Raw genomic sequence first — 19,110 nt, 5'->3', positions numbered from 1 at the left:
TTGAACTAATGTTTGTGTATGGGGACTCTGTCTAGGTTTATTATTCCAGTCTACTATTCTGGGAGCATCTTGCAGCTGCACAAGAACAGTTCCCTTCGTCAGTCACTCTTCAACCGACCAAGTCAGCGAAATCTCAAACGTGAGCGCATTGAGAATGAAGGGTTGACTTCTGATGTCAAGCTTCTGTCATCTGGCACAGACATGGAGACAAGTCTTCAAAGAGCTGAGTCTCAAGCGAAGGAAATGAAGAACCAAGAACCAAAATCCCCAGAAGGTATGGTTCCAGCTTCTGCAAACTTGAAGCAGTCCAAAGAGAGCAGACCATCACTAGCAACCAGCAGTCAGGTGCAGCAGCTTCAAGGTAGTAAATATGTTGGCAACGCAGCAAAGAATGGAACCATGCCATCTGCAGGATCTAGCCACCATCGTGGATGGAAGAAAACTCGGAATTTGTCATTTCGAAGTGAGCTTGCCAAAAGGATTAAAACAAAAACCCTCAAGAAGAACCAGGCACAGTCATTATATGATCTGCGGTCAATTGATCCATTGGAAGTGGATGTACTGTACAAAAATCTTCTGGAAGGAGACTCCAATGGCGAAGAGGAGGAGGATGGTTATGATCGAATGAGCAGTCAGTCGGAGATGAGCCAGTCTGTAGTGTATGAGGAATCAAATGATTCAAGAGAAAACAATAGTGAATCTTCAGGGTATGTGGCAGGATCTGGCAATGACATGCCAGAAACAGACAACAGTAGGTTAGAGCTACACAGCAACAGTGGGGAAACAGCTGGAGCATTGCTGCCACTTTCAGGCAAAGCATCGACTGAAAGTACCAGCAATAAATCTAAGAACCAGTCTGTAGTCCCACCCATTCACCTCACCATTCCAAAAGACCAGGGCTTTGCATCCAGTCCTCCACAAAGCTCACCATCTTCTCCACGGCTGAGTAGCATACGTGCACACACAATGCGAAAAACTTCGACAAGCAACGCTGTTATGATCGTGAGTGGTGGAGATGGTTATGTGGACATCATGAGAACCCAGTGCTCATCAAAGAGTGAAGATGCTTGTCTCTTGGTTTGGTTGTACAAGTTCTAGTTCTTGTTGGTGAGTTTTTGTTTAACGGTGCATCAAATGCCTTGAATTTGCTGGCACTGCGTGCAGTTTGTAGCTTGTCTCTTTGTTCAGTGATAGAAGCATTGAGACTGTTTTGTTGACGCACACCATTGTTGAGGAGACTAGTGCTTAGAAACTGAAGAAGCATGTTAGCATGTTGCTCAACATTTTTACTTATATGAGTTTTCTTGAGTTATAAGAAGGGAGTAAGGACAAGAACCTTTAATGTTCATTCAGGCCATGTGTTCTTGTCACACACCACATGTGGACGTGTATTCTTTTCACAAATAAACATATGATTCATTTTGCGTAGGGGTAACCCTGCTCAGAGTGACGAACTGTATTTAACAACACACAGGGTAACCACGTGTAACACTACCCCCATCTCAGCCTATGCCTTGACTGTGACAGTTCTAGACAGGGATCCTGCAGTTGTTGCTTTGGGACTGCAGACTCTGACCACATTTGCGTTTTTTTCTTGAGGACATTGTGTTTAGATTAATCTTGGGAACATGCTTTTGTATGTGTACTAAAGCCTTACTTGCTAGTGTGCAAGTAGCTATATTACATATATTTTCATTTTTTTTGTTAATGGAGAAGTGTGGGGCAGGGAAAGGGGATATTTCTGAAAACAGGAAGGTATTTCATCCCTAAATGGAGGGAATATTTCTGAAAATACTTAGGTACGACTGCAGAGAACAGCTTGATAGCCAGGTTGTGAGTGTGCTTGGCTGTCCAGCAGAAGGCTTCTGGTTTGAGGCCTAAGTAGGCCTGTGGCTGGGAAACTCTCACCTGGCACCTGTCAAATAGAAATGAGTACCTGATGTAGGACAAGCACATGTGGCCAGAGAGGGTTGGTCCATATATTGTGCTCTTCACAATGAACCACTTACATCCACTGCCTTTCTGCCCATTAGGCAATGGGATACTTTAATTTTATGTATAATTCCAAAGTAGATCTTTGTGATTTTTTTATATAGATCTTTGGCTTACATGAAATGTGATTGCATAATATGAATGCTTGCTTTAGGTGGTGTGAGAAGCTGTACAAAAGAGAACACTAATTTGTTGGGATTTCTTTGAGTTTGAGGATAGGTTGCATACCACATAACTGTGCTTTGCTCAGGCCAGATCATTTTCATGAAGGATGTAGCTGGAACAGGATTCTTTGTTCCAGAGATGCCATTCAAGCTAAAAAGACAGTTTTCAGAATGTAGTATTAGTATAAATAGCTGCTAACTCACCAGATTAAGATTTTGTTTTAGCGATGTACATTTGAAATTGTAATTTTACTTGTTCCAGCTCAAGGAAGTGTGTGTATGTGCGTGCAGGAATGCATGAGTGAATGATATTTTTCTTCCAAAAAATTGTCGAATGTGAAAAGACAGTCCAGAAAAACTTTGTTGTTAACTTTTGGCATTAACATTTGAAGCTTTATTTGTTAAACTTTTTGTTCTAGTATAGTTTATCCTATTAAGAATCATTTGTCTTGAAAACTGGGCTTCAAGACAATGAAGAAACAACTGTCTACATGAGGACAGCAACTACACACATCTGTGAGCCATGGAGAGACTTTTGCTTCTCTTGCTCCTCTTCCCTTAGCCACTTGTATTTTTGTTACCACGTGCTGGGAGTAAATTAGGTCCTTTCTTGGTGTGTGTATATATAGGCAGCCTCTAAATACATCTCACATCTAGCCATCATTGGGATGTGGAATCTGTTTACAGAGCTGGACAAACTTGCTGTGATACAGCTTTAATTGTTTGCTGAGATGGAAATGTAGTACACTAAGAATAAGAATCACTTACCCATCTAGTGTATTTTCACTGTTTGCACTTAAGGATTTTTCCTTTTCACCACAAATTATACCTTTAAAGATCTTTTTAACTTTTTACATTCGCTTGACTTTTGACTAACCTTGCTTGTAGTGACAGATGTCTTTGACATGCGTAGATTTTGGCCAGACTTTCTTTTAAATTTAAGTTTAGTTTTGTGATATTTTCTTAAAATGGCGTATTCTGTGGTCACTGCGTGAAACAAGCAGGACTTTTTGGCCAGATGAAAATGGTTTATTTGAAGCCAGTTTAAAATAATGTACCCAGAATATTGCAGAATTCTGGCCACTGCTGCTTCAGTTGACATTGACCAAAGGTTGAATGACAACTATGGTCAATAGCTGGAGCCACCGAGTTAAAATACAGGGGGTGACTATTGTGAACGCCATCAGTAGTTATTAACTCATTTTGGTTGGATGCAACCACAGAGGTAATTTAGATTTTTGATCGTATGTTATTTGGCTAACAATAGAGCAAAGGACTCCTGCATAACCTTGTGAACATTGAAAACTTCATAGCAGAGAGCTTAAACCAGTTGAGACACAAGTCTTGCAGTCTGCTAAATAACAAGTTAAATGTAAAAGATCAGACAGATTTATTGAATACTTTAGATGTTGCATTCCAAACAGTTTTGCAAGATTTTTAGTGATTTTTTCAACATACTATTGTACAGTTAACCAGTCCTTTCACATCCAAGTGAGGCAGGAAAAAAATATGATAACCAATGAAAAAAGTGCAACTTTCTTAATCCAGCCATGATGGTACTGAAATAATAAGATAGTGTTTGCAGTTTCCCTCCCTTTCTTTAGCATGAAATGACAAGGTTTTGACAAGGTTTGTTGGGTAAAGTTTCTAATGGGGTTGTAAGTGGTAAGTAAATGAGATACTATGGCTACATATGGCCGAGGCAGTTGTATGCTTTACAGGAGTTGCAGGTGCTTCTGCTATCATTGGTTTGTTGACATTTTTACACAAAATACAAAAATTGTTGCAGTGAAAATATACCCTTTCATTATGCAAGATTAGAGCTGTGATATAAACACCATCATTATCCAACATTAGCCCTATTTGTATAGCCTTAGAAACATTATAGAGGGTTGACCATACATAAAATTATCTTTGATTTATGTGTTGATTTACAGCATTGCAATACTGTGGTGTGGTTGATGTCCACCTCTAGGTCATGTAAATCTGCCTTTAAATCAGCATCAAATGGTATTTGTGCAGCATGCATATATTGATGTCTGATGCGTTACTAAACAAATAATGTTTTATAAGCAATAGTTCGCTGTTATATAATGTTATATAATTGGGTTGTTTTTTTGAGCAAATGTGATGATCTTTGTAGTGCCATTTGGAACTGAAGTAATGGTAGAAGCAAAAATAGAACAGGTAAAAACCATCTAGGACAAGGGTCAACAGGAAGATGTTCAGGTAAATGCAAGCACTAATATTTTTTAAACCATGAAAACAGTCTGTTGTTAGTCTTGTTGTTATTAATTCTAATCAATTTGTTATTTTTATAAGAAACAATTGTTAACCTAATTATTATTCAATCCATGTTATCTATTTTTTTATCTAGCTGCAACGTTTCTGAACCAAAAACCATCCAAAAAGATTGTGGATCAGCTTATTACTGTAAATGTTATTAACATTTTTAATGAATTTTTCCTGTTGTTTCTGATAATTGTATTATGCAGAAGATGCCATAGTGGCGTTCAGGCTTTATTAAGAATATGCCTTTTGTACGTTTGCCATGTGCATCTGCACAATACATCCAAGTTTGTATAATATGAATTGAAAAAAAATATTTATAGTCTCTAAATCCAATGAAATCCAAGCTGAGAAATTTGTGTAGGTAAAAAATGTTCGTTTGCGATGTATAAAGTGTCACTTGATGTCTCAGCTGTGCCTTCTTCAAGTCCTAATGGGAGATACATGCATTGCCAGTCAAGATGCTTTTGAGTAGCATGTTAAAAACACCTTTTTAAGCATTTTTTAGATGTTTGAAATATTTTGTTATCTTTCAGAAGAGCCTTGTATGCAAATACTTTTTTTAGATGTTTCATTAACTTTTGTACATGATTTATGTGCTTTTGTGTTCTAGTATTTTAATATGGCAAAAAGTTTACATGCTTTTTCAAAGCACCACACTGAAATAGCTCATATCCAAAGCAAGATTTACCATAGCCCAACTCAATGTTAGAGCTATTCAAAGATTCTTTTCACACAATTTTTGGGGGTTAGTGGCACCTTTGGAAGGAAATATTTTTAGTAAGCAACAGGTTCTGTATGCCATTTACCAGGATGTCCAGGAATTTTTTTTTTTGCAAAGCATAATTCCTATAAAAGGAGTCAATGGTCTGTTTAGACATGTCAGCTTGTAGTTCCACACACAAAATCATGCAGTATGGTGCACATTTTAGGGCAAAAATGCAGGATGTTTTATGTTTACAGCTCGTTGTTGGAAGCTCCTGGATGACTCTAAAACAAAGCAGTGGGATGGGTGGGATGCAATGGATTATTGTCCTTGTTCTGTGATAACTTTGGGATACCACATTGTTATACTTTAAAACAAATTCTACCACTAAATTTGACCCATTTTGTTGAAATATTCATGCCAAGATGAGATTTGCACACACCCTGGTATGGTTTGTTTTATGATTGAATGTGGATGAGGTTATGTATGTACATGCACAAAACACAATACATAATCTCACCTGCTTATTGGTGGGTGCGTTGTCTCTACTATATAAAGGGGTGACAACTCACAGAAAATTTGCACAAATGAAAATAAACCTTGGGTGAGCACAAGATGGTGACCGCGACATAGGAATTGATAAAAATCCTGAGCATTTTGAAGCAGAATTGTTACATGATGGAGAAGAAATTTCTGATAGCCGAGGCATGTGCTTAGTAGACTTGCAAGGTGGTGGTGGTGACTATGTTATGCATAATTCTTGCATTTTATCACAGTCCCTGTGAACTATATAATCAAGACTAATATTCTCACTTGATTAATCAGTAAAACTCAGCAATTTTCTAATTTGTTTTATTGCCAACAAAGACCAAACTCAATTTTCATGTGTCACTTTAAAAATCACATTCAGACAAAATTATTGCATCATCATTCCACATTCCGTCTGCTGCTTGCATTACATGTACAATGCAAGAAACTATCATTGTTGTTTGTTATCAGAAAAATTGATTTGTGAAATTCCCCCTTGTCCCTCGCTCCCCAGCTTGTTAAATACTGTAGGTTCTAATATCACATACAAACCCTAATATCTTTTACTGGTTGAATGCATCAAGGTAATATCGTATGTCAAAAACCCTCTAAGTCAGTCAAACTTGCATATGCTTCGCCACCTTCAGCAAAATTATCAGCTTTTATATTTATATAAACCAATGTCCTTTAAACATCTTCAAAGTACTCTCTCTGATCTCCCCTTTGCTGCCTGCACATGCAGTTGCCAATGCACACAGCAGCTACTTAGCTGCAGACAAATATGTTTGAATGTGGCAAGTTTCCACCACACTGCTACCCACTGGAGACCTCAGCAGAACAGCAGCTGAAGATGGGGTATGTTAATGGGTCTGTGCGTTTTGTGGCAAACGTCTAATTGATCATCAGCTTTAAGAAAAAAAAAAAAAAAAAAAAACAGGCAGCAAAAAATTTCCCTACCCCCACCCCAACCAAAAAAAAAACAAACCCAGAAACAGTTGCATTCATTTACCCAGCCCTATTCAGAAGCAAACGACAACACCATCTGCAGAAGTATACATCATTCAGAACTCTGAAACTATTTACGCAAATAAAACTGTATATATATATATGTGCAAAAAAAAAAAACAACTATGCGACATAAATTTGATTATCTGACTATATACACATGCCTGTTTATGCTGAGAAAAAAAATCACAAAAGTGCAAGCCAGGGAACAATAGCACAGAACAGGCTGCAGTCACTGTGGCAAGGCATGAATTTGTGGATACATACCTTCATGCCTCAACTCATCACAGCATAATGGAAATCAGATTGCTCATGAACACAGTTCACTTTTATACATGTTTATATACTCATGTTTAATCCAGAATCAGGTTTAGTTTTCGGTCACAGCTTGGAACGATAACTCTATAATAAGTAGCTGCTCTACCCATTTGTATTTTATTCTGTCCAGTCTCTCTGTCCATCTCCACATGCTCGCAAACTTACTGTCATGCCTGGTGTGACTAGACACTCAGGGCTGGAATAATGGCTATCAAGATGCCAGCCTGTCTGAGAAAAAAAAAAGAGTGTAGAGGGGGTAAGGTCTGCAGGGAAAGTTGGTTTGACTTTGCCCCCAGCTGTATGCAGTACTTGCCAGAGTGCAAACAACCTGGACCAACTTATCAACATGACATACTAAACACATGTGAATTAGGGCCGAAGACTGGCTCCCAAAAGGTCAACAAAACTCTATTTAAACCGACAGATATCACACAACAGAAAAACAAGGCAACCAATGCTGGCCTTCACTTCTTTAACAGTTTAACGGAAACAAAGTATGTCAACAGGCATATTGGACTCTGCAGCAACAACTAACAATCTAAGGCAAACAAGAATGCATCGCAAGATTTTTAAGAGTCAACATCTGTATCCTGTATACTTTAAGCTGATTTTGTCTTCCTGGACGCTCAGTTATGTTGTGTGTAGAACTGGATGAATGTGGCTATGATTCAAGCAAAACCTCCAGGACTGTTGTATGGTCTGCTGGGGGTCTTGATACTGGCCTTAAAGAAATCAACAGCCATCTCTCTGTAGCAGATATTACACAGCTGCACATCTTCAAATTGCGGCAGTGATATCAGTTTCTATATATATATAAAAAAACACTACAAAAACTACTGTCTATGGAGCCCTCTAATGGACTGCATCATCCACACAGTCTGCTAAAGGACCACTTCCCTAGCCTGTTGATGTAATGGTGATAAACATCGCATCGTGCAAAGTGTATGAATAGGGAATGTAATTTACAAAAGGCCTAGGGGTCCATGATGCCATGATTTAAATGACTGCTTTAAAACCTGTCCCCAAAAGCTTCATCCACATGAAGTTGAGCAGCTAGTGCCCTGTAATCAATCTGAAATCATTTAACTGGAGTTATAAATCCTTTTGAGTGTTTGCACAGAAAAAAATCAGTACATTAGGAGAAACATTATTATGATAGAAATGCCTCAACAGAGCTAATCACAAGCAACATGACAAACCCAATACTCAAGAGCTATCAAGTTGTTCCAGATGAAAGGAAAGATCTTTGGGTTTTCAAACTTTTTCAAAACAGCAAGTAATTTCAAATAAATGCATGCAGAAAAAATATTTTGTTAAGTGGGTGAACAAAGGGGACAGATAGAAGGGATAATCTCACTGCATCAGAAAATGACTGTTTCCAATATCAGCAAGTGCAATAAAATATGACAATAATATCATGAACGAAACTGAAAGACTGCCCATTGCTTCACTATACACTTGCTCATGATTGTCAAACTTTTCACAAAAGTTTTCACAAGTTTCCAGTTCCATAAAAAAAATCTATTGATCCTGTTGATCACAACCGTGCCTGAACTCCTCAGTTTTCTCCGTGAGGATGAGACACCCCACATCTCTGCTGGCCAAAGACCAGATTTGTTTCATCTCCCACAACTCTTCTTCAGTCAGATTACAGATCTTACAAGAAATCCAAAATTGTCTCCATGCCAATGGCCAGCACAAAAATATCTATAGTGTTCAATATCTGTAGCTGTAAAAGCAGCCTCTCATTGAAAGGGCATCTGCTGTCACCTGTTTGAAGACATCGAAACCAATGAGAAATGTTGAAGCAATCTTTGCAGTCAATGATACACTGGCCTATGCATTGTTGTCAAAAATATCCCGGTGAAATATTTTACTTCGTTTATTCATGACATTTGGAACAAACAGGAGATTGTGAAAAGGTGAAGCATGACACTTTCCAGCATGGTGGCTCTTCCAACACAGATTTATGATGTTCCTAAAGAGTGCAGCATCCTTGGTGTTAAAAAACAAATCTGTATAGTGCTTACACATCCTGTTAAGTTCCTACCCTCCTCAGGCTCTTCTGTCTAAATGATAAAGTTGTTTATGCTCACTTGACATGACTTTTTTTTTTTAAACTGCACTCATTTCTTCTGAACTCTTTCGCATGTTCAGACGCCTCAGCTGTCACAATTTAATGATGTCCACGTGTCCATGGTGACATGCTCCTTTCATTTATGCACTCTGGATGTTTAAATGGAGTAACCTACTGAAACCATTCCATTCCTTTAAAAACGAAACAAAGTGCAAAAGGAAATCATCCCAGGAATGAAGAAATAGCAGCAGCAAATGTTATCGTAGAAACATGACGAGATGGCAAATAAGAGAGCCTCTCTACTCTCTTTGGATCATGTCAGCATTGTTCTTGAAACAGTTTCCCTTGGAAACTCATTTCTATGTCAGTTTGAGCTGACCAGCTAGGGCAGTCACTTCAGTTAATCGTTGGTAGTTGGCATCATCGTCATCATCATCTTCTTCTTCATCATCTGCCTCCTCCCGTTCTGTCTGGCGGAAGGTGAGGTTTTTGTTGTTGCGGGGCAAACGCAGTGTGCAAGGAAGCATCTCTGGCATGACAGTGTGGTGTGTCACTAGTGCTGTCAGGTTGGGCCACTCCTTGTCCAAACCCTGCAAGCAAAAAGAAAAACAACAATAAAATCTTACCCCTAAAGAAACAAGTTTAAAATCCAGCAGACATGTATGAACATAAACAAAAACAACAACAAAAATATCATTTAATTTTTAATACCTTAGGAAAGGGTATCAACTTAGAAAAAGAAATTAAGCAAAACACATCAAAAATAACATTAAAAGAAAAAACAAACCCAAAGCTAACATCCAGCAAATATTTGATGTAAGCCATCTGTAATTCTCAAGAAAATTAAGATGTCAAAAAGCAAAGTACACTGCGTGACAAACAAGCAATCCTTATGGACCTGCAGTTCCTCTGTTTGCACCAAAAGACCAGTTTAAAGACAAAGTGTTGCAATAAATTTTCTTGCCACATATCCCATGGGCGGTCGAAATGCAATCAAGTGATCCTGGCATGCAGCCTATCATTGCTCTTGCTGGAAACTTGATGGCATTTCTGCCAGAGGGAGCCTAAGAGGCAGAAAAGTTTTGCCCCGATGCCACACTTTTGCACCAGCGACACACAAATATTAAAGTTATCAGTTTAAAACTTTTGTGATTAGCCACTAGCCCGTTAGCCAACTAGATGACCAATGCCCAATAATCAGAACCAGCATATTCTCAAGAGAATTTTTCTCCTAATTCTTTAACATTTTTCTTTACTGACTGCTCCAATGATTTCAAATTAACAGAGCAACATTCTTTGGAGAATAACAAAGCCGTAAGATTGGCTGATTCAGGATGAGAAAAGGTAAAAACAAAAACAAAAAAATTTTTTTTAAACAAAATGCTGGATTCTATTTGCTGGCATCCACTGTGCTAAAATGCTCATGAAATGCAGCCAGATTTGTTGGATATCAAACAATGGCTGGTCTCAAGGGAGATAACACTATACAAATTTGTCATTCCCCCTACGTTTTCTGCTCCTAGGTAGCATTTCTAATTTTAGTAACATGGAGAAATTTGCTAGAGGAATGAAGAGAAGACGAAAAAAATGTCCCAATTGATTTTTCTTAATACATGGTACACCGTACAATCATGCATAGTTCTTGGACTTCAGAGCATGGTTGGAGATCTGCAAACCTAACCCCTGGAACCACTAATGCCAGTGCTCGCCAATGCTTTGTCTCTAATGTTTCCCATTAACCATTAATGACTCTTCTCCTGTTCCTTCCCTTTGCTCTTTAACCTTTAACCCCATCTACACTGTTTCTTTTATTTCTGTACATTTTGGCATCAAGTAACCTTCTACGAAGCATATCCTTGACATTCAGCGCAGGGGGCATTATGACTGGTGAAGAGGTCAGTGCTAAATAAAGATGGGACTACTCTGCGAGTAAATAAGGAAAGTATGCTTACTTTCAATCTGACACCCCGGTGTGTTTTAAGGATCAGGTAGTGCGAGATGCCGGAGCTGTTTTCAAACTTAGGCACACGGACTGACAGGGCAAAACAACCAGGATGCGTGGTACTGTCTCGCACTATAAACGAGCCCACCTCTTCTTGTGACAAATCTCCAAGGCTATCTCCCTGAAAAATATCAAACAACCAAAACCAAACCATAGTCATTAAACACAAACACCAAAAAAGTGTGGATGAAAATCTCTGGACAGCTTGAAGTTTGTGGCAAATGAGATGATCAACATAGGTATTAAAAAACTCAAGCTTTATGCCTGTTGTGTTTTCAGTTTATTGGCTCTAGGTAGTGGGAAGTGGAAGAAAATCACTTTTTAAATAACAGAAACCATCAAACATAAGCAAGAAACTTAATGCAAGTATACACTGCTGACATAAAAGATTTTAAAGCTTTTTCGAGACTGGCGGTCAAATGGCTTGCTGAAATCTGACAGCCTAAAATTTCATAAAAGTTTTTGTTATTTGTCTTGGTAGACTATAGCAGTTCACAGATGATTGCTCTGTGTGGAAACATCAGACAGGCAACAAAAGCTAATCACTTCAATAGACTAATAACAGAGGTACATTTACCCCATCAAAGATAGAAACAAACTGCATCATGTGATCAAGCTGAACTGGGGTATGTGCACTGACCTGGGAATGCCTGCTTGATACCAGGGAGCTTGTCGCAGAGTGGGGTCTTCTATGTGACTGCGATCCAAACACATGAGTGATTCCAGGCTGAAATGAAAAGAAATGAACATTGACAGATGAATGCACTGACAATATGTAGCTGGGTTGTAATGCAAACTTAATCAATGACCTAAGCTGAAGCTGCAGAAATGTGTCATCAATCTCTTGTTGAAGTAGTCTTGCAGTATTTTTTTCACAAGTGGTTCAAGATATACACACATCTTCCAGACAGACCATCTGTTTCAAGACAGATGGACAGATCATTTATAACCTAAGCACTGAGATAAACAACCTGAAGACGCATGAACAAAACATTTCAATCACCTTTGACTGAAGCCAGAGACTTCTAGTAATTTTTACACATGATTTAGATATTCATCTCTCAAAAATGCTTGAGGCTTTACATTCAGCTTCACAGTAATGAAAACATTTTTCTCAAACAACAAAGGAAAATAAAAACATGCAACAACCTGGCTCTTTTGCTTTACACACAAGCACAATTTTTTGTATGAATTTGTTGAAGTTCTCCAGCTGCAAAAACACTACTGATCAACCATTTATTTTACCCCCATAGTTTCATTCTAGGCACAGAGTCAGTTTAGGAACTTATCAGAGAGATGACAGTACTTATATTTCCATCTCTCATCTGGGTATTCCAAAAACATCTGAGAAACAGTATTTTATGATCTTCCAAACCTCTGCCATTCACATAAAAGTGTCTCGTTTGTGTGTGGCTGAGAGATAAAGGGAGCAAGTGTATAAGCACCACGCTCTCCCTGCGCCTTCAGATTCAAAACAATCTCCAGCACCTGACAGGTAAGAAGTGCTGCCCCGTCTGCAGGAACCGGCCGCACAGCACCACTCTCTGCCGCGGTGACGGCGGCTCGCGTCCCTTGCCTTTGACCTTCCTCCACACCGCCATCAGCCACGACATCGGGCGGGTGCTCATCGCTCGACGACGACGACGACGGCGAAGGCTCGGGTCACCTGACGATCCCAGCGCCTCCCGCCTGTATCGCGCTCCTAGTTTCCATGGCAATTCCTGCCTCCTTGGTGCTGGACGGCCCAGGTAAATGTAAATGGCGCAGAGGCGGTCCTGCCGAGCAAGCCCGAGTACCTTTTGAGAGGAACGAGCAAACACGGGCGGCCGCTGTGAGATCTATTCACTGCCCTGTTCCAAGAGGAAACCTTTCCCACGCTTGGAGCGTCATCAGCGGAGGGTTGGTGCTTGGGGGGAGAGAGCTGGTCGTGCCCCTCCCCCACCTTTCCTGTCCCACGACAAGCACTTGGGCGCACGCAGGTGGACCTCTTTGTAAAAACACTTCACGCCAAGTTCGCGGAGGTTCAATAATTCGATAATTTCAGTCCAGCAGTTCGATAAACACGTGATTATTGCGCGGGTCTGGGCTACAGATGCGCGAGTCAGCGCTTTCATTCGGTCCACATCTCCGCCCCATACCGCTTCAAAGTAATTTTTTTAAGAATTGAATAATAAAGTATGTGGGAACGTGAGAAACACATATTCCAGTAGAAGTCGACTTCAGAATTTTACTCCTATACATTTCTATCTCTTCCAAATCATCTATGGATGTTTATCAAACACTTCCATCCTTTCAACAAATAAGTTGGGTAGAGAGTAAGGGGAACTGAAAATTCTCAGAATTCACACGTACCTTTTAAAAAACAAAAGGTGAGCAAGGGGGTCTACATCCTAAAGTTTGACAATATACAAGAGTGATGTTACAGCACTATAATCGTGTAAACAGCGGGCCGGGGATCGGGTGACTGACGGTGACAACCCTGACGCACTACGATGAGGTGAACCCGAGGCCGTCACTCAACGACAAGCCCACTGCTCCGCCAAGCCTGGTGGTGTATCGAGCACCTTGCTTCTGCTCAATGCTTACCCGCCGTGGAGAGCATTCGATACCCCTTAATATACCCGTCCCCCATCTCCCCCAAGATCAGACTTTAAAAAGCATGTCTTACTGGAAGAGAGACGACAGCTGAAAGATTGGCGGTTCACCATGTGCTAAAAGGTAACCTCTTCCCTCCATACCTCCACCCTCTCTCTGTAATGACCCCTGGGAACGAACCGTACCCCACCCGTACCCACTGAAACATGATCAGAATCGCTATTAAATGAGCGCTAGCGTCCTTGGATGGACATAAAGTAGTTTGTGCTCGGCCATCTCGTCTTGCTGAAGCTAATGGCGTGCCTGCGAGTGTCGGAGAGGGAACAACAATGGAGGTAACTGAAGGGATTTGCCGGGACCTCCCAGCAGCCCATGAAATGCGACCCTTGCTGTTCACTAAAACTCCTCGTCTGATGCTATCGACCCAGAGTTAATGCGACGCTGGCTGCTAAATTTTCCGTGAAAACTGCATAAATCTCACTTTTTTAAACATGACGGTTTTTCACTACAGGACCTTTTTATCCCCTTCTCTCCTCCCACACGCCCCCAACCTGCTGTCTTGGCAGTCAGCTGAGGGTTTCATCCCACTAGACACATGTCTGCTCCGCTGTGAAAAAAACAAATGACCGCATTTTCTGGCTCGTCGACTTTATCCTAGTCTGTAATCTCGTTTCAAAATCGCGCAAACTCACGCCACTTCTCGCGGGAATGTGATCTGGCGACTGATACTATCAATATAGGTAATCCCCTCGGTTGTTCAGTAAGTAGGAACCAAGACATCGTTCAGACCAAGAGAGACTCCAGAGCCATTTTGCGGCATGAAACTTTCTAGCAGACTGGGTTCCGTTGGTTTGTTTTTGCTTTCACAATGTGCTCCTTCAGCCCATCTTTATCAATTCCAAAATAACTTAAGAATCTTTGTCTTTAGCGTGAAAAAAAAGCACTGGCTGAGTACAACATTCTTAGCATTAAAGACAGCAGGCACAGGTTCCCTGGACCAGGCCTTGCTGAAGGAATGCACCATCTATACGTCATGGGAGCTCTCCTGTGTAATTTTCGTCTACTTTCCGAGCAACAGATGAAAATGTCGACGTCTGAAGGCGTGCACCTTGCAAAAATAAGCGAAATTATTCACTTTTTTTTTTTTAAATTATCAGTTTAAAATGAACGATACACTCAAATTAGCTTATGAAGTACGGTCTTCAGTACATTTTGCAGATATACGGCTCATATAACGTTCCTGACAATGGTGGTGGTGGAGATGGAGGAAGGGTATGTCGCATGTCGGCACGCGATGATACTCTATGCCAGTCTATGGAATCTCAAAAACTTTCATGCGAAGTGGCCGCCAACTGAACTTGGCTGTAACGCCAGATGACACATTACACATTCCCTGACAATCCTCCCCTCTCCATGTCAATGTTTCCATTAGCATCGCCAAGCTGTCCCCAACAGCCACCCCGGGTAATTTGGCCGCAGGGTGGCAGCTGGTGCGGACCCATAAAAATCAAACAGGAAAGTAAATTGCAAATTGCTTTTCTGGGAAATAAGCTCGATGGACAAAGGGTCCGGAACACAGGGTATTTGTCCTATCCGACTCTATGAGGCTCTTCTGGAGATAAGTCTGAGGCTTGCTGACTACAGTGGCACTGGACAAGAAAGTTATCGCAACGCGACTGACACACCTCAGCCAAGGGTTAGCATCTCCCACCTTCCCACAAACATTTATCAGTAAACAAAAGAGAAGCAAACTACGAGATGTGGGTGCTATAAAGAGGATCCTCTTTGGTGCTAGTGAAAGCTGTTAGAGTGACGAGGTCTGTAATCGTTCCTTTGTTAAAACATGAACTACTCGAGACGACAGTCGCACTTACTCGCCTTGCCCGAAGGTTTCAATCAGCATCTTACAACAGGCCATTGAAATGCGCGTCCTGTGGGCATGCTTATGCTGACTAATGAGGCACGCCAGCCGGTACCCGGGTAACAACGGGTGGCCTAAGTTTCGAGAAGTGTCCATTGGAGTGCCAGCGGCTCTCGCGGAATGTCCCGCTCGGGTGTCCAGAGGTATGGGGGGGGATGGTCCGAGAATCCGGCTCACGTGCAAGACATTCCAGGGGGTCATCACCATGGGAGACCTCGAGAGACTGGCAGGGCTTTGTCACTAACCCTGGAGCACTGTAATGAGGCATCATGGACCACGTGATCCCACCCTGCCACTGGCGCGTGGCGACTGGCTTGAGATGACAAGTGTGTCTTCTGCTTCTCCGACCCAGAGGTTACCACTTGCATAAATGCACAGGGTACACAAAACTACAGGTACATGTTTCCAGATGCTACAGATATATACAACACATAGGGCTATAAATACATGACATCAGAAGCTACGAGTAAAGGTTACAGAATTTGTCTCCTGTGCTCTCAGCTGCTCCTCTTAACTTATAAAACAAACCCTAAATATATAATAAAACCTAAAAACCCAGTTTCAAACTGATAAACTGAGTTCTCAGTCTGTCACATTTACTTCTAACAATACAAAAGAATATAAACCAGCAAACAAAAGTAGTAAGTCAACGGATCATTTTTTTTTCAACAGAAGATGATTTGCGCTTAAATCAGTCCAAGTGACTTGACAAAGAACAACCGTTCCTCCTTTCATCTACCCACCATCACTACCATCATCATCATCAGTTTGCGCTCGATGGGGAGTAGGGGTTGACAGAAACTGAACACCACCGCTACTACTGACAAGTTTTCAGTGGAGGGCGTCAGTGTTTTGATGTCCGTGTGATGACAGATGTGCGATCCTCTCGTCCCCTGACCACAATTTTCACAACCCTCCTCCCACATTACACGCGCTCTCTATGTAGTCTGCGTCTCCCCAGCAATCACCCCGCCCAGTCATCCTCACATTCCCCTCATGGCGAAGTTATGAGAGCACAGTGTAAGTGAAATAGTTCCCTTTGATGCTGACAAACAATCAAAGATAACCCTTGATAATGCGCAGCAGCTTGCTTTGTTCGGGTCTACCCTCCCATCCTTTTCACCCGCCCAACCACGTGACATCAGCCCTCTTTCACTTTCATCGCGTTTTCAAGTCAGAAACTTACCCTGGGGTCATACGCAACATGATAATGATCAAGACGAGAAATGCGATGATTAGGACTACTACCATGCGGCGCGCGCACACACAGCCCTCCTCTTCAGTTCCGCCATCATCAGCAATCGCAAACAATTCCTGTCGCAATACCACAACTTACCTGACACCTGACGTTGTCGCAACCTGTAGTTGCGGGACTTTGCCTTCCAGAGGTTTCTTTCTCTTGGAGTTGGCGAACCACCTGAAGATGCTGAGATCGTAATAGTACGGCATGGTGACACAAGTGGCAGGGTGTGGCTTCCCTTGGTCTGCCGTCTCTGTCGCCAAGAGACAGACGAAGCGCACCAGACCGTCAAAGCGTGGCAGCTGCTGTCACACAAACACCTACAGGTGACGTCAGCGAAGGTTACTTCCAACTTCCTTCTCAAAAAAAGTACTTTAACCTCCCTGGCTGGCTGGCTGGAGAGACAGTCTATGGCAAAGTATCACGTGTCGTGCATATCACAGATAAGCACGCAATACCAACAGTGAAGCCGAAGAAAGACAATCGTCACCAGACACGCACACCCTCCGTTGTCTCTGTTTCGGCCGTAACGTCACCTGTTGTCACAAACACCACAAGGGGGAGAAACTCCACGAGCGTCTTCTTCTGCTGCGTGCGATGTAGACATGTTTTGTTTGTCTGGCACCGGGGACTTGTCTGGCTGGCAGCACGTCGCGTCACGACTGGCTGTGACGTCAGCGACTGTCGCCTGGCGATTGCTGATGCACACGGACTGCAGTGTGTACCACGCAGCATGCAGCTAGAAAGCGGTATTTTCTCATTTCTGTTCTGTCTGCACCTGAACCACAAGCAATTAGTAGTATTCTGTGACGACTGACTGCAAGGCAGCTAGCACGCGCAACCACAGGTGCACCCTCAACATGCACGAAGGAGGAAGCGCGTGCGCCGTTGGCAAGTGAGTCACGCTCCGACGGTCGCGACGACGACGACAATGATAGAGAAGGAGGCGGCGGCGTGTTGAGTAGATTCGCACCTGTGAGGGGACGTGGTTGGGTGGCTGCTGTTGTTCACTACCCTAAAGGTACAGGTAGTTGGGTAGCGGCGCCCGTAGCATCCAGTTCCCACCTGCAGTCTCTGTGCGTCGCAAACTGAATGTCCGCTGGCCTCGTCTTGCGCATTTGACAACACACGTTTAAAAAACATCAACAAAAACCGCACACACCATGTGAAGGTCAGGTGAGAATTTCAAGAATGAGAAGAACATAAATTTTCGTCTCATAAACAAGGCTTTTCCGTCTTGACGTGTACCCACGAGTGACACGGAGGCAGCGGAGCAGGGTGCTGGGGTATAAGCTACCTGTCCTAGAGTCTTACATGCATGGCGGAAATGTCCTCATATATCTATAATGTATATGTCTCTGCAACACTTACGTAAGTCAAATGGTGGGCGTTTGAATCGAAAGTGTCGGCTGTTGCTGCTGTTGTGGCGGCGACGAGTTTGCCGCCTGACACCTGAAGGCGACCACACCTCTCGTCACAACATTCCCGACGTCGGCAGATGCCGAGAAAGTGCTGTTGCTGCTGCAGCATGCGAGTGTCTACACACCAAACGCCGATCCAGCTGTCGTGACGCGGAAGCACTGGAGGTGGTTGGGGATGGAGAACAAAGGCAGGTGAGTGCGCAGTGGACCAGGCACTTCAAGCTCGCGCGTGGAGTGACGGGAGAAGGGAGGAACCGGGGACAGGGAGGAGGGGGGTTAAGCTACGATGGTGCGGGGAGGGGAGGGGCGGGTCTGGTGCTTTAGAACAATCGCTAGGCGAGCTAGAGGCTCGCATGACCCCAACAGTTGTACTTGCAAGAAGTCGCTCGCAGCACCGCAAGAACCCAGCTTTTGAACAGGTAAGCACGCGCACACACACACTACTACCACAGTCAGGTATGCGTTGCGCGTTTGCGATCGGCCCTCCAATCAACACAGTGCATAGAAGACAAGCAGAGCCTGGACTGTTCTCAGTCATCACCCTACAACGGCCTGCAGCATGCGTACTCGCGAATCAAACTGCACATGGCACAACTATTGTACACAATGCAACATCAAACCTTTCACTTTACAATCTTTAATCTACAAACCTTAGCCTCCAGTAAGATGTGCAACGATACAAATCAGAAGCCGGCAATCGTCGCGGATCTATTTGAAAAGCACGAAAGGTATCCCGTCCATTGCTCGCCGGAAACTTTTAAGACAGACCATGTGAGTGTCAGCAAGCGACCTTTAAAAAAACAAACAAACAAACAAACAAACAAACAAACAAACAAACAAACAAACAAACAA

General features: G+C 42.4%; 2 protein-coding genes across 6 annotated transcripts in view; one reads left to right on the top strand and one right to left on the bottom strand.

Moving 5' to 3' along the window:
* LOC112555051 (rho guanine nucleotide exchange factor 10-like protein) overlaps window positions 1-5,595 on the top strand; it is a 29,322-nt gene extending 23,727 nt beyond the window's left edge. For all 5 annotated transcript variants that reach the window (XM_025223220.1, XM_025223211.1, XM_025223228.1 and 2 more), the window contains one exon: window positions 36-5,595. In XM_025223220.1, coding sequence (XP_025079005.1) covers window positions 36-1,098 — 1,063 coding nt within the window. In that variant the 3' untranslated portion in view covers window positions 1,099-5,595. The remainder of the gene's footprint in view (window positions 1-35) is intronic.
* Window positions 5,596-5,985: 390 nt separating this feature from the next.
* Window positions 5,986-18,120, bottom strand: LOC112555083 (tyrosine-protein kinase-like). Its single transcript, XM_025223275.1, is given in 5 exon segments — window positions 5,986-9,669; window positions 11,032-11,186; window positions 11,189-11,202; window positions 11,722-11,808; window positions 16,934-18,120. Coding segments are annotated over 5 exon segments (600 nt in total). The 5' UTR covers window positions 17,047-18,120; the 3' UTR covers window positions 5,986-9,438.
* Window positions 18,121-19,110: the final 990 nt, after the last annotated feature.

The sequence above is a fragment of the Pomacea canaliculata genome, linkage group LG2 (genome assembly GCF_003073045.1).
Source record: "Pomacea canaliculata isolate SZHN2017 linkage group LG2, ASM307304v1, whole genome shotgun sequence".
In the NCBI taxonomy this organism is placed as follows: Eukaryota; Metazoa; Mollusca; class Gastropoda; order Architaenioglossa; family Ampullariidae; genus Pomacea; species Pomacea canaliculata.
Note: the sequence above shows the minus strand (reverse complement) of the source record. Positions and strands in the feature narration are given on the sequence as shown.